Source organism: Camelus dromedarius, chromosome 10, assembly GCF_036321535.1.
Source record: "Camelus dromedarius isolate mCamDro1 chromosome 10, mCamDro1.pat, whole genome shotgun sequence".
NCBI lineage: Eukaryota > Metazoa > Chordata > Mammalia > Artiodactyla > Camelidae > Camelus > Camelus dromedarius.
The window spans coordinates 67,160,202-67,185,490 of NC_087445.1; the positions used below are offsets into that span (position 1 = coordinate 67,160,202).

General features: G+C 45.1%; 1 protein-coding gene across 5 annotated transcripts in view; it reads right to left on the reverse strand.

Moving 5' to 3' along the window:
* Window positions 1-25,289, reverse strand: part of TTLL11 (tubulin tyrosine ligase like 11) — a 236,538-nt gene that overhangs the window by 24,489 nt on the left and 186,760 nt on the right. For 4 of the 5 annotated variants that reach the window (XM_064490492.1, XM_064490493.1, XM_010998078.3 and 1 more), the window contains one exon: window positions 19,537-19,643. In XM_064490492.1, the coding sequence (XP_064346562.1) occupies window positions 19,537-19,643 (107 nt within the window). Of the gene's footprint in view, window positions 1-12,198; window positions 14,412-19,536; window positions 19,644-25,289 lie in introns of those variants that run through there. The other variant, XM_031450380.2, reaches the window with a different exon arrangement.

Consider the following 25,289-nt stretch of genomic DNA (forward strand, 5'->3'; position numbering starts at 1 on the left):
ATTAGGGAGAGTCCTCAAATTGGTTAGGAGTCTATTACCTCCTCTACCTGAGACCACGCCTAGAAGACGCTGCAGTGTTACAGCGAGTTCCCGTGGGTGCGCCTCGTGTAGAGGGCAAGTGACTTATTCGGGATCATTCGGCACCCATGGCAGAAGTAGAGGCAGAGCTGAGGTCGTGTGTCCTGAGTCTCAGGGAGCCAGCTGAACACAGGGGATCATTAGGGCGCCTGGAAGTAGCCACTCTGGGAATAAGAAGCAGTGACATTCCATCCATGCATTCATTCATTTATTCACTCACTCATTTGTTCAATCAGCTTTCACTGTGTGAGGCCCTGGGCCCCAGAAATGCATCAGGCACTGGAGCAGCATCCCCAGGGGGCAGGTGGGGAGGGGAGACAGACAGACACAAACACTAACGATCCAGCCAAGTAAGACTTGCTGGGGTGGGTGTGCCGAGAACTGGCAACACCGACAACACGGAAGAGAGCACGATGGGCAGGGCCTGGAAGCTTCACAAAGGAGGGTTTTGCATGTGGGCATCACCCAGGCAGTCAGGGTGGTAGGGAAAGGCTTACAGGCAGGGAGGCATGGTCCATATAGAGCAGCCTGAACAGTGCTACACAGGGTGAGTGGGAGGAGAGCAGGGCTGGGATGAGGGGCTACGGTTGCGGAGGATGGAGAGGAGGTTGGCGGGGCCAAACCCAAAGGCTACAGAGCTCAGAGTTGATCCTGCAGGTGGCAAGCATCCCTGCTGGGCCAGTTCAGAACAGAACCCTGTTCCTTTGAGATTTCAGGAGGGAGGGGGTTCCCTGGGCCCCGGAGTGCCAAAATAACAGAAGGTTGTATGAGGCTGCACTTATATAAGGCTTCCTCCTCCCTTCACAGACGTGATCAGCGGGGAAGAGTGGGCAGAGACGCCCACCTGCTACCAAGAAGAAAGCACCTCAGTCATGTAAGGTCTCGCTGAACACTTAGGGCGAGCACCTTTCCCAGGGGGCTGCCAGCCCTCGCCCTGTGTTGACTGGCAGCTGCGTCACATGCCCGTGGTGGGGCTCAGGGAACTGCTCCCACCGCCCGGGGAGCTGTCTTTCAGGAAAGCTGAAGAGAAAATGTGGCCATTTCAAGAACACACTGAGCTATTGTGGAGATCCTGAGCCGGCATTCTCAACCTTGACACTTCTAAGATTTCAGGCCAGAAAATCCTTGCTGGGGAAGGTGGAGGTGAGACAGGAGGGAAGGGGGCAGGGCACAGGCATTCAAGGAATGACACGGCAATTAACATCAAAATGGTGGAAGATTCAACTCCCAGTAGGTCTTGAGGCTGAAGATGGCAGGAGATTTGACTTCCAGTAGACCTGAGCTTCATTATACGCTCATTGTATTACTGATATGGTAGATGACAGTCCCACAGGCACCATGACAGCTTCAAAGAGGCTGACCATAAAAGGTCAAAGAGTGGGCAGTGGCCCAATTCCTGGGGATCCCAGCCCCTTCCCCAGGGTAGTGGGAATGGCCCTCCCACTTGTTGGCCTGCGAAGTTACTGAGCCCATAAAAACTGGGAACATGGTGCCTCGTGGCTGCCTCTCTCTCTCCCTAGTCTTCAGAGACAGCTTGCACTCTGTCTATGGAATGTGTATCTACTTTAACTTGAGCACTCAATCCCCACACCTCATGGCCTTTCTCTTGCCTTCTGAAATAGCCTACACTCTATGCAGTATGTATCTCTCTAAATAAATCTATCTTTACTCAACAGTGGCTTGTTCTTGAATTCTTTTCTGCATGAAGCCAAGGACCCACACTTGGTGGGACACGTCTCAGGAGCTCAGCCAAGACCTGGGACACGGCCCTCTTCTTGCCCCACTCACATTCGGTTTTTTCCCTGTATCAGGGGGAAGGGGGATGCTGTCCTGTACATTATAGGATGTTTAGCAGCATCCCTGGCCTCTACCCACTAGATACCAATAGCAACTTGCTTCCTTCCTTCCCCAGTTGAGAACCACTGGTCTGTTAAGACCTCAGGGAAGACTTATGGAGGTCAAGGATGTCTTGCAGGGCACCCCACGGGCATGGTGTCTGCCTTCTTCCCTCTCCCTTGGGGCAAAGGATGGGGCAGAGTGCAGGTTTCATCACATGACTGGGCACTGACTATTTCAAAATGAATGTGTCTAAATTACTCCTAGAAAGATCTAGGGAAGAGAAGTAGGTTGAAGAGGCAGAAAGCCAACAGATAGCAGGTGATTCAGGGTCTCAGCGTCCCTCCTCTGTAAAGCAAGGGGGTTGAGGAGATGATCTCCAAGGCCTTTCTAGTTTTAAAGACTATGATTCCATGCCAGTAAGAAGTGCATACATTAAAGGATGCTACAATGAATACTGAAGTTGGCCCCAGGTGAGAGATGAAGTACTGTGGGCTGGGTAAGGCTCCGTCCTGGGTAACTTGGTCATTTCTTGTTTAGAGACAGAGAACTGATTAACTAGACAGCTCATGGGGTTCTCACTTCACTCTCAGGTTAAATGATTAAGCCCAGATTGCACCGGAGATTCCAAGGAAACTCTCTGAAAGGGCCTGCATGGAAAACCTCTCTGCAACACTTGTGATTGGTGCAGGTTCTCCAAGACTACTGGAGTCTGATGACAAAGAATTTTTACTACTACTTATCAGCTGGGTGACACTGGGTACATTACTTAACGTCTCTGAGCTTCACCTCTCTTCTCGGTAACCAGGTTGGTGTGAAAAGTGTAAAATGCTTATAGAAGGCTTCCAGTTTCAGCTCTGATATGTAGCGCTCAGAAGTCACCACTCCCATCCTCACAAGAAAAAAAGATGAGCAAGCTGAAGATCGATGGCTTTTCTTACATCTGAGACAGAAGGGAAGAGGGCAGGGCACAGCCATTAAAAGAATGATGCAACATTTGAGGATAGGTTAACTGGTTAGAACCAAGATGGTGGAAGATTCGACTTCAGCAGATCTTGAGCCTCGTGGCACACCCAGAGGCGCCATGACAGTTCCCAGGCTGACTATAAAAGGTCAAAAAGTGAGGGGGGCCCCCAATTCCTGGAATCCCTGCTCCTTCCCCAACACAGTTGGAATAATCCTCCCACTCGTTAGCATATGAAATTACCTGGCCCATAAAAACTAACCAGCCCCACACCTCATGGCTGCTCTCTCTTCTGAGTGAGATGGACCACACTCTGTCTATGGAGTGTGTACTCCCTGAATAAGTCTACTTTTACTTCACTATGGCTCACTCTTGAATTTTTTCCTGTGTGAAGCCAAGAACCCTCACTTGATGGGGTGTGTCCCAGGGATTTGCCCAAGTCCTGGGACATGATCATCCTCTTGCACCCCATTTTCCTGCAATATATCCATCAGAGAATTGAGGTCACAGGACAGGCTGCCACACTGAAAACTGGATAGACAAGTGGATACAGAGAATCATAGCTGAGATCAGATTGCTGGGAGCAGAAGTTGCTAGAGCCAGTAACTGGTAGGAACACTTAATTGGTTTTTGAAGAATTGCTCTAGGCTGAGTTGAGAGTTAGAAACTCCTAGAGGCTTTAGGGGGTCCCCCACACTTTTGTGGGTTTTATCTCCAGAACCCAACCAGATTACCAAGGTGACTATTGGAGAAGAAGACTTCCCACTTCAGGCAGGGGTGGGGGGAAGGTAATCAATCTGAGAAATGTCCAGAGTGTTCTCCATAACAAAGGCCTGCCCTCAAGAGAAACTGCTTTACCAGAGGCTTATCTGACCTGAGGGAAGGGCAGTTAGACAACTCCAGCCACTCCAGCCTCTCCAGGCTTTCTGTCTCACATAAGGGGAGAAAGAAAAAAAAAAAAAAAAAAAAGTTAAGAAATACTTCTGAACATTACAGCCCAAGGATTCAAGGCCACTAAGAAACTGAGACTTAATCATAGGCTCTCTTCCCTAGCACCTCACCACCACCACAGCAACAGGGCTCCAATATAACAACAGTGGATACAACCATGAGCTGCAAGACAATTTAACAAGGAGTCTTTAGGGAAACCCAAAGACAATTAGGGGTTGAAAATAAAATCAAGGAAACTGAAGCCTCTGGCGCCTACAGCAGCAGCAAAAGTTAAATACAGCCAGGTTAACATAAAACCTCACACTTAAAGCCCGAATGCCTCAGTTCTTAGTACCTGATATATCATGATCAGCTTTCAACCCCAAATTACAAGTCCTGCTTAAAAGAAGAGAAAAAACCATGGTCTGAGTAGACAAAGCAAGTATCAAAACCAGGCTCAGATATGGCACAGATGTTGGAATTATTCGATGGAGATTTAAAAATAATGATGATTAATATGTTAAGGGCTCTCATGGGAAAAGTAGGTAACATTCAAGAACAGACGGGTAATATAAGGAGAGAGATGGAAACTCTAAGAAAGAATCAAAAGGAAATGCTAGAAATTAGAAACACCATAACAGAAATGAAGAAAGCCCTCGATGGGTTCATCAGTAATCTAGACACAGCTAAGGAAAGAATCAGTGAGCCTGAAGATATGTCAGTAGAAATGTCACAAACTGAAATGCAAAGACAAAAGAAAAAAGTAGAATGTCCAAGAACAGTGTCTTTGGACAATCTAGAAGAAATGTATAAATTTGTAGAAATAACCTACAAAAACTTAGTCAAGATGAAATGGATAATCTGAACAGACCAATTACTAGTAAGGAGATTGACTCAGTAATCAAAAACTTTCCAACAAACTAACGTCCAGGACCAGGCGGCTTCACTGGGGAACTCTAACAAACATTCGAAGAAGAATTAATACCAATCCTTCCTAAACTCTTCCAAAAAACAGGACAAGGGAACTCTTCCAAACTCATTTTATGAGGCCAGCATTACCTTGATACCAAAATCAGACAAGGATACCACAAGAAAAAAAACTTATAGGTCAATATCCTTGATGAATATAGATGCAAAAATCCTCAATAAAATATTAGCAAACTGAATTCAACAATACATTAAACGGATCATACACCATAATCAAGTGTGATTTATTCCAGGGGTACAAGGATGTCTTACCATCTGTAAATCAGTCAGTGGGATATACCCCATTAATAAAATGAAGGATAAAAGTCATATGATCAGCTTAATAGGTGCAGAAAAAGCATTTGGCAAAGTTTAACATCCATTTATGATAAAAACTGTCAATAAATCAGGTACAGAAGTCAACATATAAAAGTCATATATGACAAGCCCTCAGCTAACATCATACTTGATGGTGAAAAGCTGAAAGCTTTTCCTCTAAGGCCAGGAACAAGACAAAGATGTCCATTCTTACCAGTTTAATTCAATATAGTATTGGAAATCCTATCCAGAGCAATTAGTCAAGAAAAAGAAATAAAAGGAATCAAAATTGGAAAGGAAAAAGTAAAACTGTCACTATTTGCAGATGATATGATACTATGTATAGAAAACCCTAAAGACTCTATCAAAAAACTGTTACAACTAATAAATGAATTCAGTACAGTTGTAAGGCACAAAATCAACACGCGAAAATCTGCTGCTTTCTATACACTAATTACAAATTATCAGAAAGGGAAATTAAGAAAACAATCCCATTTACAACTGCATCAAAAAGAATAAAATCCTCGGGAATAAACTTAACAAAGGAGGTGTAAGATATGTATATTGCACACTATAAGATATCAACATAAGAAATTGCAGACAAGTGGAAAAATACTCTGTATTCATGGATTGGAATAATTAATATTGTTAAAACGTCCATACCACCTAAGGCAATATATAGATTCAATGCAATCCTTATCAAAATTCCAATGGCATTTTTTTTTTCACAAGAACAAAACAAACAATCCTAAAATTTGTATGGAACCAAAAAAGACTCCAAATAGCCAAAGCAATCTTGAGAAAGGAGCACAAAGCTGGAGGCATCACACTTCCTGATTTCAAGTTATATTGCAAAGTGGTAGTAGTGAAAATGGTACAGTACTCGGATAAAACCAGACCCATAGATCAATGGCGCAGAATACAGAACCCAGAAATAACCCCATGCGTATATGGTCAATTAATTTACAACAAAAAGTCAAGAAGATACAATGGGGAAAGAACAGCTTCTTCAATAAATGGTGTTGGGAAAGTTGGACGACCACGTGCGAAGGAATGAAACTGGACCACCATCTAACATCACACACAAAAATTAACTCAAAATAAATTAAAAACTTGAACTGAAGGCCTGAAACCATTAAACTCCTAGAAGAAAACACAGGTGGTAAGCTCCTTGACATAGGCCTTAACACCAAAAGCAACCAAAAGCAAAAATGAACAAGTGGGACTACTTCAAACTAAAAAGTTTCTGCACAGCAAAGGAAACCACAAACAACATGAAAAGACAACCAAATAAACGGGAGAAAATAATTGCAAATCACATATCTGGTAAAGGGCTAATATTCAAAATATACAAAGAACTCACATAACTCAATAGCAAAAAATCCAAATAGTCTGATTTTAAAACGAGCAGAAGACTTGCATAGACATTTGTCCAAAGAAGACATACAGATGGCCAACAGATACCTGAAAAGATGCTAAACGTCATGAACCATCAGGGAAATGCAAATGAAAACCACAATGAGACTTCACCTCATGCCTATTAGAATGGCTATTATCAAAAAGACAAGAAATAAGAGTGTTGGCAAGAATGTGGAGAAAAAGGAATCCCTGTGCCCTATTGGTGGGAATGTAAAATGATGCAGCCACTGTGAAACACAGTATGGGCACCACAAAAAAATTAAAAATAGAACTACAATATGATCCAGCAATTCTACTTCTGGGTAATTATCTGAAGAAAATGAAAACATTAACTCGAAAAATATATGCACTTTCATGTTCATTACAGCATTATTTAAAACAGCAAAGATACGGAAGTAACCTAAGTGTCCACTGATGGATGACTGGGTAAAGAAACTGTGATATGAATATTATTCAGCCATAAAAAAAGAATGAAATTGTACCATTTGCAACAACATTGATGGACAATGAGGGCGTTATGCTAAGACAGACAAAGACAAGTACCCTAGATCTCTCTTATATGTAGAATCTAAAACAAAACAAAAACAACCCCCCAACCCCAAGTTCATAAATAACAGAGAACAGATTGGTGTTTGCTGGGGGCAGGGGGCGGGGAATGGGTGGGAGAAATGGGTGACCTTTTTTTTTTTTTAATATACATAAATTGAATTTAAAAAAATGAAAAAACAGAGAGTGCCTTGGAACAGTGGGACAATATAAAAGGCTTAACATACAATGGGAGTATCAGAAGGAGAAAAGAGAAAGGAACAGAAGAGATATTTGAAGTAATAATGGACGAGAATTTTCCGAGATTAATGAGATACCAAAACCACAGATCCAGGAGGCTCAGAGAATAACAAGCAGGAGAAATAAACCCCAAATTTACACCTATACATATCATACCCAAACTGCAGAAACCCAGAGCCAAAGAGAAAACCTTGACAGAAGCCAGAAGAAAAATAACACCTAACCTGTAGAGGAACAAGAAAAAAAATTACATTAGCCATCTCATCAGAAATCATGCAAGAAGAGAGTGGAATGAAATATTTTAAATGGTGAAAGAAAAATCCCATAAACCCAGAATTCTATATCCAGCAAAATTATCCTTCAAAGGTGAAGGAGAAATATAGACTTTCTCAAACAAACAAGAAGTGAAGGAATTTGTTGCCAATAGACTTGCCTTGCAGGCAATGTTAAAAGAAGCTCTTCAGAGAGAAAGATGAAAATATAGGTCAGAAACACAAATCTACATAAAGAAAAGAAGAGCATCAGAGAAGGAATAAATGAAGGTAAAATAAATCCTTTTTATTTTTCTTATTCTTAACTGACCTAAGAGATAACTGTTCAAAGTGATAATAGCAACAGTGTGTCAGGTGATTATAGTTTATGAATAAATGAAATGAGTAAGAGCAATGTTTAGAGAAGGGAGGGGAGAATTGGGGACACTGTTACAAGGAACTTGCACTCTCTAGGAAGGGATATAGAATTATCTGAAAATGGACTTCCTAACTGAAAAAGTACATTGCAAACTCTAGGAGAACCACTAGTTTTTTTTTTAAAAAGAAGTATAATTGATACGTTATGAAAGAAAATGGAGCCATATAAAATGCTCAAAACTAGAGAAGGCAGAAAAGGGGGAAGATAAAAATGAAACAAAGAACAAGTGCAATGAACAAAAAGCAGTTACAAATATGGTACATATTAATCCAACTATAGCAACAATTACTTTAAATGTGAATGGTTTAAATATACTAATTAAAAGACAAAGATTGTTAGAGTGGATTCAAAAAAGCAAAACCCAACTATATGTTGCTTATAAGAAACCCAGTTTAAAGACCAAGACGTAGATGAAAAGTAAAGGGAGGGAGAAAGATATATCATGCTAACACTAACTGAAAGAAAGTTGGAGTAGCTATATTAATTTCAGACAAAGCAGACTGCAGAACAAAGAAAATTATCAGGGATAAAGGTGGGCATTATATAATGATAAAGGGGTCAATTCTCTAAGAAGACATAACACTCCTTAACACGCATGTAGCTAAAAACAGAGTGTCAAAATACGTGAGCTAAAACAGATAGAACTGCAACAGAAAATAGACAAATCCACTATTATAGTTGGAGATTTCAACACCCCTCTATCAGTAATTGACAGATCCAGCAGGCAGAAAATTGGTAAGGATAAAGTTGAGCTGAACAGCACCATCAATCAACTGGCTCTAATTGACGTGTATAAAATACTTTATTCAACAAAAGCAGAATACACATTCTTTCCAGTTCACACAGAACATCTACCAAGACAGACTACATTCTCAGCCATAAAACACACCTTAAGAAATTTAAAAGAATAGAGATCATACAAAGTATGTTCTCATTACCACAGTGAAATTAAAGATCAATAACAGAACGGTAGCTGAAAAGTCCCCACATATTTGGAGATTAAACAGCACATGTCTCAACAATATGTGGGCCAAAAAATAAGTCTCAAGAGAAATTTTAAAATATTTTTAACTAAATGAAAATGAAAATAGAACTTACTGAATTTTGTGGGATGCAGTGAAAGCAGTGATTAGAGGGTCATGTACAGCATTGAATGCATATAGTAGACAAAATGAAAGATCTCAAATCAATGAACTAAGCTCCCATCTTAGGAAACTAGGAAAGGAAGAGCAAATTAAACCCAAATTAAGCAGAAGAAAATAAATAATAAAAATTAGAGTGCAAATCAATGAAATTAAAACAGGAAATCAATAGAGAAAATCAATTACACCAGAAGCTGGTTCTATGAAAAGATCAAAGAAACTGATAAACCTCTAGCCAGGCTAAGCAAGAAAAAAAGAGGGAAGATTACTAATTAGTAATTAAAAATTAGTAACATCAGAAATGAAAGAGGGTTATCATTACTGATCTCATGGACAGTAAAAGGATAGTAAAGGAATATTATGAATAACTCTATGTCTACAAATTTGATAATTTGGATGAAAAGGACCAATTTCTTAAAAGATACAGTTCACCAAAACTCACACAAAGAGAATCAGATAATCTGAATAGGCTTATGTCTATTAAAGAAGTTACATCAATAATTAATAACCTTCCAAAAAAGAAAGCACTAGGCCCTGATGATTTCATTGATAAATTCTACAAAACATTTAAGAAAGAAATGACCCCAATTTTCTACAATCTCTTATGGAATATAAAAGCAGAGGGAACACCTCCTAACTTGTTTTATGAGGCCAGCATATACCAGATAATGGTATTACTAGAAAGGAAAACTATGGACCAATATCTCTCATAAACATAGATGCAAAAACCCTCAACAAAATATTAGTATAAGGAATCCAATAACATGTAAAAAGAATTATACACCACAACCATCGAGATTTGTTCCAGGTATGCAAGGCTGCTTCAACATTCAAAAATCAATTAATGTAATTTATCACATCAGGCTGAAAAAAATCGTATGATCATATTGGTAGATACAGGGAAAGCATTTGACAAAATCCAACACTCGTTAAAAAACAAAACTCTAAGCAAACTAGGAACAGAGGAGAACTTCGTCCACTTACTAAAGAGCAGCTACAAAAACCCTGCAGATAACATCACACGTATTGGTTATAAACTACATCCTTTCCTCCTAAGATTGGGAACAGGAAAAAGATGGCCCCTCTCACCACTCCTGTTTGACACTGTACTGAGAGGCTTAGTTAATACAGTAAGACAAGAAAAGACAAGGTATACAGATTGGGAAGGTAGAAATAAAACTGCCTCAAATAATTCTCAAATTACATGACCGTCAATATAGAAAATCCCAATGAAATGACAAACTTCTGGAACTAAGCGATTACAGCAAAGTCGTAGGGTACGAAGTTATTGTATCCAAGTCAGCTGCTTTCCCTTATACCAGCAATGAACACTTGGGATTTGAAATTAAAAACACAATCTCATTTACTTTAGCACCAAAATAAAAAAATTAAGTATTTAGGTATAAATCTAATAGAACGTATAGAAGATACACATAAAAAAAACTAAGAAACTTGGATGATAGAAATAAAAGAAGATCTAAATAAATGGAGAGATATTTCATGTTCATGGGTAGGAAGACTCAATATTGTTAAGAGGATAGTTCTTCCCAACTCAATCTATAGATACAACCCATCCCGAATTAAAATCCAGCAAGTTATTTGCTGGATATTGACCAGCTGATTCTAGAATTTATATGGAAAGGCCAAAGACTGGAATACGCAACACAGTCCTGAAGAAGAAGAACATAATCAGAGGACTGACACCATCCAACTTCAAAACTTACTAGAAAGCTACAGTGATCAAACAAGCATGGTCATAGTGAAACAGCAGACAACTAGATCAAAGAGAAATAGTCACACAAATATGTCAGCTGATCATTGACAAAAAAGTGAAGGCAATTCAATGAAGAGAGAATAGTCTTTTCCACAAATGATGCTAGAACCAAGTGGACATCCATATTAAAAAAAAAAAAAGAATCTAGACATAGACCTTGCACCTTTCACAAAATTAACTAATTAAAAATTAAATGGATCATAGACCTAAATGTAAAATGCAAAACTATACAAGTTTTAGAAGATAACATAGGAGAAAATCTAGAGGACCTTGGATTGGCTATGAATTTTTAGACAGGGCACTAAAAGCAAAATCCATGAAAGAAAAAAATTGATGTTAGACTTCATTAAAATTAAAATCTTTTACTCTATAAAAGACACTGTTAAGAGCATGAAAAGATAAGCCGCATACTGGGAGAAAATATTTGCAAAATTCATATTTGATAGAAGACTTGTATCCAAAATATACAAAGAACTAAAACTCAACAATAAGGGAAAAAAATTTTTAAATGGGCAAAAGAGCTGAACATCTCATCAGAGAAGATATACAGATGGGAAATAACCACATGCAAAGATGCTCAACATTATATGTCTTTAGGGAATTGCAAATTAAAACAATGTGGTACCACTACACATCTATTACAGTGGCTCTGTCCAAAAACCTGACAATACTAAGTGCTGACAGGCATGTGGAGCAGCAGGAACTCTCATTCATTGTTGGTGGGAACGTGAACTGGTACAGCCATTTCGAAAGATAGTTTGGTGGTTTCTTAAAAAACTAAACATAGTCTTACTGTATGATCCAGCAATTACATTCCTAGGTGTTTGCTCAGTTATTTTGAAAACTTATGTCCACACAAAACCTGCACAGAAATATTTGTAGCTTTATTCATAATTGTCAAAAATCGGAAGCAACAAAGACATCCTTCAATAAGTGGATGGATTAACAAACTGTGGCATATCCATTCAATGGACTATTACTCAGAGATAAAAAGAAATGGGCTACTGAACTACAAAAAGACCGAGAGGACCCTGAAATGCACAATGCTAAGTGAAAGATGCCAGTTTGAAAAGGCCATATACTGTGTGATTCCAACTATATGACATTTAGGAAAAGGCAAAACTATGGAGAAAGTAAAAAGATTGATGTCTGCCAGGGATTCAGGGGAGGGAGGATGAATAGGTGAGGCACAGGGGGGATTTTTTAGGGCAGTGCAAACATTCTGTATGGTTCAGTAATGGATACATTACAGTATGCAATTATCAAAACACACAGGATATATAACACAGTGAACGTCAATGTAAACTATAGACTTTAATCAATAATAATGTATTAATATTTGTTCATTAACAAATGTATCCTAATGCAAGATATTACAGGGGGAAACGGTGTGCTTGCGGGTATATGGGAATTCTCTGCACTATCTGCTCAATTTCTCTGTGAATCTAAACCTGTTCTAAAAAACTAAGTCTATTAATTTTTTAAAAAATCAATAAATGTAGCTTGTATTTGTGTTAGCACTAGCATGCTGGAGAAGATTTAGAAGACCTGAGTCCTTGCCCAAGTGCTGCCCCAGATTAGCGAGGCGCTTTTGGAAGTGGCCCCACCCTGCCTAATTCTCATTTCCTCAGCTCTGAATAGCCGGGCTGTGAGGAGCGTCAAGCACTGAGCTTTGTAGCGGTGAAGCGTGTGTGACCCTGTGTACGGACTCCTTGGTAGTACAGGAGCAGGTGGGGGGAGAGGTTGGGGAGGAGCCCCTGGACCATCCTTCACCATGGTAATGCCTCCCTGAGGGTCCTACCAAACGCAACTCCACCCACCTCAGGGATGCCTCCGCCTGGGGATATTTGGGATCGATACGGTCCTTCCATCTTGGCTCATCGCTGTTGTCACTTTCCGAGGCAGCACAAGACGGAAGCTCAGGACCCAGTTTCTGCTCTGTCCCTGATCCCTCTTTACCCCTCTGACCCCCAGTTTCCTCCTCTGTGAGTGGGGTCATGGGAACAAGACCATGCTCACTGGGAGCGTGAGCTTTCAGAGCGCAAGTGGATTGGAAAACTGTTTTGTGGTCTGCAAAGCACGCACACATGTCAAGAATGACAGTGGTGGTTAAAACAAAATGAAAAAGATCTCCCATTTGAGCCAGGCATACACGTCCTAACTAAATCCTTACAGCAACCCAAGGTGGATAGCTCTGGCCCATTTTAAAGGAAACTGAGGCTCCCGGAGCTGAAGTGCACCACCGCACCCCACCCCTCCTCCGCTCAGGGCTCCCAGGCGGAGGTGCAGGGGACCGAAGTCAGCCAATGCTTTTCCCACAACCTCCATCCTGCGGCTGCTGTGCCTCCAAGATCTGGGGTGGTAAGCCACAGGTACAAGAAAAGGGGAAGGCTGCGTTAAAAAAAAAATCATCCCGCTTTTTTCCTTTTGTCTCTTTTTGGAGGTGGGGGGTTGGGACCAGACTATGTCAGAGATCCTGTCCCCTCGCCCTGGAGGTGATGGAGAGAACCACCAAGTAAAGGGGCTGTGGGGTGAACACACGTCTGCAGGCGACACTCACGGAGGGGGAAGTAATTACAGAAGGCACAGCCTGCACGGTAGCAGCCCCAGATAAGCGTCTGTGCAGGAGAGGGTGAGCTGGCACTTCTGTTGGCTCACTCGCTTTTATTAAAAATACTTCTGATGCCGACTATTTTGTAAGCGTGTAGGGCGCACATCCAGGGAGGCCCATCTGACTCCGAGATAATTTCAAGGCTGAAGAACGTCGCGTGTGCCAGACACGGCACAAGGCGCTGCGTGAAACCTGCCTCCCGGATCGCGGAGGGAGGGGGCCGTCCATGTATATGTAGAAGCGAGGCTGTGCTAAACATTCCAAGCAAAAATACTTTTAAATATTTCAGTACGTCGTCGTTCACCAAATACGTCTCAGTTGGGGCGCACTCCAGCTGATGAAAGGATGGGAGGCAGATGATTTGCATAAGTCGACTGAGGGAATTTGGTGAGAGGCAGCAATGAGCCTCAGACCTCCACTGATGTCAGCCGATTGGCAGGGTCTCATCCCTCGTGTCCATCCCCCGAGACTGCAGAGCGCCTACTGTGTGCCGGGCACGGCGCTGAGGCTTTCTTAAGGCGTGAACAACTCGGCACCAGGGAGGTTAGTCTAGCTTCAGTGGCAGGTGCCACACACTGGTTCCACGGTGTTTGATTAGCGCTGTGATCGGAGTTGTGGGAGAGCGGGACTGGTTGCTGCTGGAGCCCGATGGGAAGGGGGACCGGGCCACAGCCAGCCAAGAGCAGGAGCACCCAGCAGTGAGAGCAGACCTCCAGAGGGTAGGGAAAGCTGGGCTTCAGAGACTACTGGAGACGTGCAGAGAAACTGACCCTGGATCTCAGGGCCCCACAGCCCTGGAGCTGGCAGTGCTGCGTTGTCTCCTTTCATCCATATCAGTGTTTTTATGACGTGGGCACCGTTATGATCTCCACTTTTCAGAAGATGAAATTACATAACCTGTAGAGATTACAAAGCCTGAAAGTTATCAGACTCAGATTTGAAGCCAGGTTTGTCTGATCCCAGAGCTGGTGGCTTTGGTTACACTGACAATCAAACCCAGGCAGCCCCACGAAGTGGGGCACGTAGCTCAGGAGATCTTCAAGCACTGGAAGATCTGTTCCTTATTTTGGTCAATGAGTGCACAGCACACAGGAGGCACTGAACTATGCCACTCTGATTTCCCTCTGCAAGCAAGCTGTGTGCGTGCATTCCATGCAGACGTACGTCTGTATCATGTGTGCTCGCATGGGTGGAGAAGGCAGGTGGGAAGGAGTCTGCAATCTATTTTTTCTTGCTTTGCAATCATGTTTCCATTGCTCACTGGGAGGGACCTCTGGCTGACATCTTAAAACAGCAAAACATCTGGCTGCGAAGTGAACAAAGCTGGTCTGAAGCCCCCAGATGTTGGTTGTGTGTTATATGGACAAGATACCTGGGTGCGGGGCTCAGATGTTCCCTTTCGAGTGAAATGTTTGTCTCCCAGAGATGATGCCAGCGATACTGCTTTTTATTGCCTAATCTTGATGCTGTCCTCATCTCCCACCACAGAGAAGTGAATTCTGCTCTGGGAGGAGTCCCGAGAGCAAAGTCTCCCTGACAAGGAGATACTGGTAAGAGCAATTTATGTAAAACAGCTGCATCTTCACTGACAAGTTTGTTTCTTCGTTTGATTCTGGGCAATGAGAGGGCTACCACACCCCAGTTTTGCTGATAACACCCTGATTTAGATTTCTGTCTTCTGCTAAAATTCTAGAATTGGAAATTGAAATCTTCAATTTTTTTTTTAAATGACAATCGACAATCCCATTGGCCGGCTAGAGTGTGAGACTGGATATTACTAAATTCCATGAAACTCTGAAATAGTCTTTGGCATTCGGACAGAGAGGAAGACAGTCTACTTAGGGAGCGATGGGCACAGGGTGTAGGTGAGGGATCCTCAGGGGGAGAGAGGCAGGGAAGGGACTGGTGTTGGAGGAAAGCCACGTGCTAGATGCGGAGTATTCTCAAGTCCTAGCTTTGGTTTTGGGGAGTGAGTGTGTGGATGCTTATTCCATGGTTAAAAATAACTAATTAGAAAAGCTAACCAAATACAGCAGACTATGCATGGACCAGGGTGGAAGCGTCTCATGAACCAAGGATTATGGTTAACCCAATTCTGTGCATCTGAGGTCCAATTAAAACCAGCAATCAATAACAAGCCTATTTAAAAGGACGATCTAAGGGGGCGGGGTATAGCTCAGCGGTGCAGCACGTGCTTAGCATGCATGAGGTCCTCGGTTCAATCCCCAGTACTTCCATTAAATATATATATATATAAATGGATTATCTAAGATTTAGATTTTATAACATGTATGCTTTTTCTTACTAGTTTTGGGTTTTTTCTTCTCTAATCTTTTTAAACACCATTTTTTTCTCTCCATTTCAATAGCAGGATCTCCTCCTGCAGGTCAGATAAAATTTCATAAAGGCCTCGAGTATCAGGGATCTGGTAACCCCCGGGGTGGGTACCAGAGTCTCATTAGGGCAGAAGGCAGGTCTGGGATGGCTTCCAGAAAGGGAAGGTGCATTAGCGCCTAGACACACTTGGGTTTGGGTGTGGGGAGATGGTCTTATCCAAATGGGCTGGCGTTTTATGCTGGACAGCAGGTGAGCAGAGGGAGATCCCTGTAGACCACTGCTGCTATAAGCCATGGCTCTCACACTCGGAACTCCCTGCCCCCAGTTACGTCCTTTCAGGAGTGATGTTAACAGGAGTATAAGCTCTTAGGATGAAGGAAGCGGACAGGTGTGTGCACTAGGTGCCACCTCCCACTCCAGTTCTGTCTTCCCTGTACTCTGTGAGTTGACCTTTCACCTCCCTGCCTTGCAGGCCCCGCCCCCTCCCCATCACGAAAATGAACAAGCACCTGCTTGGTGTGGCCCTGGACTGGGGACAGCGTCCTGGGCCAGGAGGCTTGAGTTCCAATCTGGTTTCTGCCACTCGCTGTCTATGGGATTTTAGACAAGTCACTTCTGCTCTTGGAACCCCAGGAGTGAAACGGGACATGACTACCCACCTCGAAGGTCTGGTGTGAGAAGTCGCAGTGATATTTGCACATAGGCGGAGATCTCAAAACTGCAGTTACTACTAACGATTGTTATTCCACACATTCAGGGGCTGAGGTGTGGCAGGAAGGCCTGGAAGAGCCCAGCCCCAGATGCACGTGTCAGGATGTACTAAAAATAAACGTTTTCTCATCTTCTTAGCTGGGTCAGCAGACGGAGAGACCCTGCCGACCTCAGAAAAACCTTCCCCGAGCCTGCACTGTGGGCAGCCCCGATGGAGTCCACTCACAGAGAGCAATTTAAGAGGCAAACAAAACATGAAAAGCTACTCAGAATTAACAATGGGCCAGATGGTAATGCTAGTTTGAAGCAATAAAACATGATAAATAGCTTCCTGCTGCTACTCCTGATCAATTTCAATATTTAATAATTCCACTGCCACCCCGCCCCCTCATCTGGCCCCCTCTGCGGGCTCCTGTGAGGACTCCCTGCATTCGACTCACAGAGCAAACACTTCTTCACTTTCTGAAGGCGTCAGCAAAACGCGGGCGGCTCGACTGTCACATGAGCGCTCTCGGTCCTCGAGATGCTAATTAATCTGCTTACTTCTGAGACGCTCCATCTCCAGCCTCTCCCGGTTGCCAGGGAGGGCTGGAAGGATGCTGTGACGGCAGAGATGCGATAGGAGTGCTCACCTTGTTGAATCAGTGGGTACGTATTGGTATCTCCTGAGTTTGTTTTCGAATTTAAGAAAGGGGAGCAGTAAGGAGCCGGGAGGTCATCTTACTCAAGGATCAATGAGCAGGAGGAAGCAACCAGGAGGGGACGGTGGCAGCTTGACATTAAAGCCTTATCCACCGGCCATGCCTCTGAGCCTCAACGTCCTTCTCTGTAAGATGGAGATAACTGTGCCGACCTCCAGGGGGATTCTAGCCAGGGCTGCACGAGTCAAGTGCCCCGCAGAGCGCTCGGCATGTAGGAAACAGCCAACAACTGGCAGCTGGAAGCATCACTATCAAATGCAAAGCCAGTTAGCAAATGATGCCCTAACACCGGCACCTGTAGGAAGGGCAGCTAGTCCCTGTGGTCAGGGAGCTGGAGCCCAGGGCTGACCAGGGGTGGGGGCAGGGTCCTGCGGGGAGAACCCCACTGTCTGACAGTCCCACCCAGGATTCTCCCCAGGTGGAGCCCACTGATAAGATGACCTGTCCCACCAGCTTTCAGACCCAGGGCACCCCGTTTACAGAGGAGGCAGTGGAGATGACAAAATGGCTTCCCAAGCTCATGTGTAGGAAATGGCATCGTCCGTTCTCGTCCGAGTCTCCTGACCCTGGTTTCATGTCCTTGTCACCCAATCACGGGAGAAAACTGCTCCCCCAGGCACCCCCTCCCCCTGTGCCCCTTCTGCAAGGACACAGCTGGGGGGGGGCAGCCAGGTCACCTGAGCTGCAGTTTCCTCGTCTGTGAAATGCAAACGCTAACACCTACCGCACTGACTCACGGGGGCGCTGAATGAGGGAAGGCGCACAGGAACACACTGTGACTGTGATGCGCTGTGCGAAGGGCAGGCCCACTGGTCACTGTGACTTTTTAGAAAATCACCCTCTGGAAGGACAAAGACCAGAAATTCACCCACCTAAAGTGGATTCTTCTCACCAAATCCTTCACCAGCCCCACGTAATCGAGGGAATCAAGACCAAAGCTCTTTTGTGTGGCATTCAAGAACTCGACCTGCAACCCCACCCCTTCCCCTTCTCCCTCCCCTCCTTGCTCCAGCGCCTCCAGGCTACTTGGGGAGACCTGAGCCTTTCACGTGAGTCTCTGCCGAGGCCAGGCAGTGCCCCGGCAGGAGGGGTCTGTCCCACCCCGTCCCCCGGCTTATCCTGCTCAGCCTTCGGCAAGAAGTCTTCCCTGGGCCTCGCCTGATCAGGAGCCCCTCTGCTGGCTTTCCCGATCGCCCCTCTGTGCTCCCTTCCATCCTGGCACACATCACACTAGCTACTGCTGTGTTTTCGCCTGCCTCCCAAGTCTACAGACAGTTCCTACTGGGCCACAAGCAAGTGCTGTTCACTCCAGTCTCCCGGAGCCATGGCCCAACTTATGCCCAAGAAATGTGTGCTGTGGGATAAACCAACCAATGAGTATGTAAGTGTTTCCAATATAAATGAAATCAAAGCTTTAAGCAAAGGCAAAGGATTCTAATGGTGGAATTCGAAGCTGGGTGGGCACAGCCTTCGTAGCGGAATTCGGGACAGTGCTCCTGAATTCAGACTCAGCTCGGTCCCTCCAGTGATGTCCAGAGCTGAGAGTGTCACCAAGCAGGACCCTATGTCCTCTGCCTGCCTTTTGTTTGCAGAAAAACTTTAGCCTCCTAGGCCTTCCCCAAGTTCCAAAGAATATATTTAATCAGAGAAGTGAGAAAATGTAAAAAAAAAAAAAAAAAAAGGAAAACAGTCAATCTAGACAAAATGATAATAGTTTAGCCATTAAACAAAGTCAGGGACATTTAGTTCCTCTTCAAAGGCTATAGATAATATTCTGAGCCACGTCCTTCTAGCTGTTTTGCAGGGACTGAGACCCCCACCAGGTGGACGAGGCTAACTGCAGGCTGCCCACAAGCACGTAGACCCCAGCCAGGCTGGAACCAGAAGGTTGATGATGTTGACTCCTGATGACCTCACCACCAACCAGAGAATGTCCACAAGCTGATCACACACCCCACAACCCCCTCCCTCACCCTGTTTTAAGAACTTTTCCATATGGGGACACCGCTGGGGAATTCAGGCCTTTTGAGCATTAGCTGCCTGGACTCCTTGCTCGGCGCCCTGCAATTAACGCTACAATTTCCTTCGCCACAACCCGGCGTCAGTAGATTGGCTTTACTGTGAGTGCAGGCGAGCGGATCCAAGTCTGGTTCATAGCAAGAGTACGACCTTCCTCCTCCCCAAACCTGACCCTCAACAAGAAGGAACAGAGCATGTATCGCCCATCCCTGTCTGTTCTCCCACAGGACCCGGCAGAGGCCGGCCATCAGTACCTGAATCCCGCTGGTCCATGGTCATGGAATTCCATCTCCTTGTGATGTCAATGTAAAGGATGTCCACGGCGGCCATGGACAGGCTGCTGCTGCTCAGCTTGCAGTTCCTGCCGAGGACAGGAAGGGGACACGTCACTGCCAGACCTGACCCGTGCTGCCCTGTCTCACCTCCATGCCTCTGCCCGGGCTGTGCTCCCTGCCTGGAAAGCCCTCCCTTCCCACAGCTGGAGCGAGTGAGGGGCGAAAGGTAGGGGATAAGTGGGAGAGGAGGCTGAAAATGCAAGTTGAGGTCAGATCACGTGGGTTCCTGGAATGGGGTTAGTCAGGATTCTAAAGGGCCGAAAAGAGCAGGAACTTTAGGGTGGCAAGTCTTGAGTTGAACCTGGCTCTGCCACGTAGATGCGGATGGCCCTGGTGAAGCCACTTCCCCTTCCTGAGCCTCCACTTCCTGACCTATCAGACAGGCAGTTTCTATGACAATAACCGTAGGTCAGCCTGTCCGTGCACGTACCAGGGGAGGGCTCTGCCTCTCCCGAAGGGAAATGGGAACTCCCCGTTTCAAAAATGCACCCTGTGCCTGTCTCCACCTTCACACCCACCAGTCTGTGGGAGGAGGAAGGGAAGGAACCTGAGGTGTCACTGGTCCAGGACCCAGTGACAACAGCACGTCACCAGTCCAGGCTGAGGGCATCACTGTTGCCCAGACGGGAGTCCCCACTGGAAATGCTCACCAGATGAGTCCCTGGGACCAAAGCTACAGCCAGGGGCTTGAGGTTCCTGAATGTCATCCATCTTAATCTGTCACCTACAGGTTAGCCCCCGATCAGCTACAGTGAGCCCACAGAGCAGAACAGCCCAGACTGGCCCACGCCCCTTTGTGTGGGCTGAGGCAGCATCACTGGGGAGACCCCGCCGTGCTCACTCCTGACTTCAGGGGAGTCACCTGGAAATGACAGGAATGGGGGGGCTGGGGGCGGGGCTTGGAGCTTCGGATATTCCCCTTATGCAGAGAGGCCAAGATAACCAGGTTTCCAGTCCAATGTCAGCAGTGATGCTCCCTGTCCAAGCCACAGAAGAGTGTTCAGAGTCCTCCTCCTCCCCTTCACTTGTGTTTTGTTTTTTTATTGTTGTTTTGTTTCTTTTGCTCTGGAAATGTGGGGAAGAAAGTCCGGCACGCTGAAAAGAGCATGCTTTGGGCATCAGACACACCAGGATTAAAATCCTGGCTCTGCTTCTTTTTCTAGCTTTGTGGCTGTGGACAATTTACTCAAATCTTCTGTGCATTTATTTGCTGGTCTCTAGAATGAAGATCGTAACACCCGCCTGCGTGGCTGTTGTGCAGATGACATGAGGCAGTGCGTTCCTAAGGGCCTGGCTGGCTCACAACAACTGTTGGTTCCCTTCCTGAACTCGCTTCTTCTTCCCTCCTCCTCTTGCAGAGCTAGAACCATCCCAGCCCCATCAGGGGCTCCCTGAAGCTAACCTTTCAGTGAGTGGCTCTGTTCATTCTGCAGAAATGGAGCTCACCAGCCAGTGTCTGGGTACCAGAACTTGGGCTCTCTGCTCAGAATGGAGACAGCCCTCGGTTTGTCCAGAGGCACCGCCCTTCTGAACAGGATCGTGCCAGGGGGCAAGTTCCAGCGCAGACTGGATTTGCCCTGGGAATCCTGAAAGCTGGTCCTCTGGGCCAGCTGTCCGTTTGGCCGAACTACATTCTACGCCGCTTTCAACTTTCCAAAAGTGTCCACATCCGTCGCCCCAGCCAATGATAAAGTGGTTCTTTGGTTTCCCATTTGTCACCATCCCTTGCGTGAATAGCTCCCTTAGGAACCCGACGGATCAGGGGTTGAGTGGCAGGCAGGATGTGGGCATTCCAGGGGCCCCTCTCCAAACCCAGGCACACCCCTACCATGGCTGGGCATGTGCCGGGCGGGGCTGGTGCATCTTACGTGCCAGCACACTTGCTGCCTCCCCCTGCCCTCCCTTTCTGCCCCGCCTGTATTTCTTGGGCCATCAATTCACATCCTGCTTCCTCCTGGGCTGCGGCTCCCGTATTTCAATCACAAGCCACTGTGGCGGACTTCAAAGCACATCAGCACAGTTACTGAGCGCCAGTAACAACATGTCAGTGGACGCAGGGCTTTTTCACGTCACCTGTCACCAAGATGGCTATCTCTATTGGGTCCCGCCGGGGGCCATGCTCCCGTCTCTCGAGGTATTCTAACAGCCCGCACTGTTCACTTCCAAACTTCATTAGCAACAGTACGGGTTCTCTCTAATTAGCGTATCAGGGTCCCCTGCACTGCCTGCTCCCCACAGGACAGGCGCGCTGCCTGGTTTGCTCTGTGGGTAAAGGGAGTGTGAAAAGGGAAACCAAACTGACCGCTGGTACATAGTTATTTTTTTCCTGACAGGTAGAAAATAGAAGTGTCAAACCTTTAGTAGTAGCTGTAATTTACCAAAGAGAACTCTCCATTTATCCCTTTTCCGAGGTAACTTATCTTCCCTAGTGATACCTGCAAATCCAGCTGATTGTAGCATCTGCTACTAGGGCAGGGGAAGGACGGGTGCACGCTGGCTGCGGCAGACAGGAAATGCTTTAAAAGAATTCTAATTCTGTAGGCATTTCTTGGCACCATCTGTATGCCAGGCCCCTTCCTGCCCATGAGCCCTCTGGGTCTTGATAACCAATTTACAAGGGAGGTGCTCTTAGTCCCATTTCAGTAATGGGGAAGCTGAGACACAAGAGACGGGACACGACTGGCCCAAGATCACATAGCTGGGAGTCACGCCCAGGCCCCCCTGGAGGATAAAACAGTGGACTCGAGAACTCTGGGGAGAAGTGAGGAGGTGGCTCAGCCCAGAGCTGCAGGAAGGACTCAGGATTCAAGAGACGGTGTCTCAGATGGGGCCCAGTAAGGCTGGAACCTCTAGAGAGGCCCTGTTGGGGAGCTTTGGGATAGAAGGCTGGGGCAGGACAACCAAGGTCACTTGGAGACAGCTTGTCCCAGGTTTGTCCCCGTGGTCACCAGACATTCCCAACTGACTCAAACAGGGAATGTCTCTGAGGGTCAAGTCTTTGGAACGAACTTTTCATCCATCCATCCACTCAGTATAGAATTTATTTTGTGTCCACTCTGTCAGTGGTATTCTGGGCCCAGTGGGTGATGCAGAGCTGAATTAGTCTTGGATGCAGCTCTCGGAGGATAGAAGTGATCTCAGAGTCTGGGGTGAAAACATGAAGCTTAGAAGCTCTTAATCATTTAAGCAGTTTCCCCTTTATGCCCTGGGATGCAGTTCTTCAAATGACTAACGAATGGAAGGATAAATTCTCAGTGGAAGAGAAGTCCAAGAAATACGGTAACATGAGAACCCAGAAAGATTCCTGAGAGAGGCTGGGCTAGAAATGTACATGGGAAAAAGCGAGCTTTGGGGTCACATGCACATGGGTTTGAATCTCAACTCTGCTCTGTGACCTTGAGCAGGTCACTGAAGCACTCTGCTTCTAAATGTCCTTATTTGTACAACGAGGATGAGGCTACTCACCATACAAAGCTATTTTAAGGACTAGCTCAGTGCCTGGCATACAGGACAGCCTCCCCGCCGTCCTCCATGAAGTAGAACCCGTTTAAAGAAAGATGGGCTCCCCCTCTACTCCAGAATCAAAAGAATACGGGCACATACGATGGGAGAGAATCACAAATCCTTCAAGTTCATTAGGAGCCTAAGATTAGAGAGATTTGAAATTATTATTCCCCTTTCCTCTCGAAAACTGCTGACATCTCATGGGAAATTTAGAAACCAACTTTTTCCACTCCATAAAATCCTATTTATAGAATTTCTTTTGTGCTCATCCTTCTCTGTGGAAGAAAAAGAAGCTTATTTTTCCTGGAGAGGTTTCTATAAGAAGAAAGCTAACAAATAATCAATATTTGCTTAAAGAAGAAAGAACCTCCCCCCCCCAATCTAAACATCGGGGTGGTGGGGTGTGGAGGACAACTTTGGTTTATATTGTCTATATTTTTAAAGGCTGTTGATATCCCAGGCAGAGAGTCTCCTGATATTGCTGGAAAGCAATCACCACAGAACAGGGTGAATTTTCAAAGTCACTGAGGAGTTAATGACAGAGGGGGAGGCAGGGACTCCTGACACCCCTATTCCAGAACCTTCTGACACACCATGTTGCCTCTCGGAGAATAAAACCCCCCACAGCTACCCATTATGAAGCATATTAATATCTCCTTACGAGGAAAGGAAGTGGAAGGGGGAGAAAAAGGAAAAAGAGAAAACCGTTCTCTAATTTAGAAGGAGACCGGATTAGAAACTGCAGAGGAGACGAGTGGGGAATCTCCAAGCAGAATGGCCTCTTGTGAAACAAACACTCGAGGTGCGGGAGAAGCTGCCTCCATTTTCTAGAAATAAACCCTGGTTTTGGCAAACTGTTTAATCTTCAGGCTGTGAAAATGGAAGATGCAGTGTGTGCCAGTTGACGTCAAATTCCGATGTAGGATACGTTTGGAAAAACGTGTTCTCAGTGAATTACACAGAAAGCTTCCCAAATTAGTAATTCGATAGAAAGAAAATAACAAAAAACGCATTTCCCTCTGAGAAAGCTGTCAAACTGAAAAATCAGATCATCTCTGTTTCTCAGAGAAAAGAGATGTCTCCACACCCCAGCAGTTATTATGAAATCAAAGGGGGGGGGAAAAAAAGAAAGAAAGAAAGAAAAAGAAGGGCTTCGTTCATGGTAATATGTGCGACTATTACATGCCTCCTGAGGAAATGACACGAAAAGCTGGTTAGACAGCGTTAAGTCTTGACGAGAGGATGACAGTTCATTATTTCTCATTTCCGGGTGGGAAAGAAAAATAGAATATGGCCAGACTGGCATTAGCATAATTCACTCCTAAAACTGCTGATCTATGCAGCACATTATGAGAGATGGTCACTGAAAATAAATTCAATCGGAATGTTTATTATTTTGTTCCCTTCAGTTCCCTTCAAGGAACTTGGAGAGGAAGAGTGGGCAGATAAAAGCCAAGTTCAACTTCTGCTGGTTGCGTGGGAGGCTCAGAGAGGAGGATCTCTCGCCAGCAAAGATGTCATGGGCGCAGTGCTCCGGAGAAGGGCACTCGGTTCGATCTAACATATGGCGTAAATATTATTAATTCATAATGAAGCAAAATTTAAACCGAAGTGGAAAGGAGAGAGAGAATCGCTGTTAGCAAGAGAAAACGCTTGCTGTTAAATTTAGCTGGCAAGATGGAACACATCCAGATATAACTCTAAAAGCAGAGAATATCATCTTTTACGACTAAGTTGCTGTTGAGATGTCTTGGTACATTTTAAAAGGAGAATCTATTAATGCTTGTGCAATGTTTTCTCCATTTCTTCCTGCATCCTTAATTTCTCAGGACACTTGCTGGGTGGGTGCGGAGGGAGGGGAGAGGGGCTCATTGTCTGTGTCCTGCTCTGGCTGTCTATTCCCCACCTGAAGACACTGTTGTCCCTTGTCCGGATCACCATCAGTCCCACTAACAGGACTGGGACACAGACTGGGAATGATGGCTGCAGGACCCAGTAGTCGCTGACATCACAAATACCCATTTTTTTCCATGCAAATGCTCTTAATCCCAACAGAACTCAGGGACGGAAAAATCACAAAACCTATTACAGAGAGACAGATCTGTAGTGATATTTTTGAATCAGTCAGTTCTAGTCTCATTGCATTTTAAGAACCTTCTTTGCTAGAC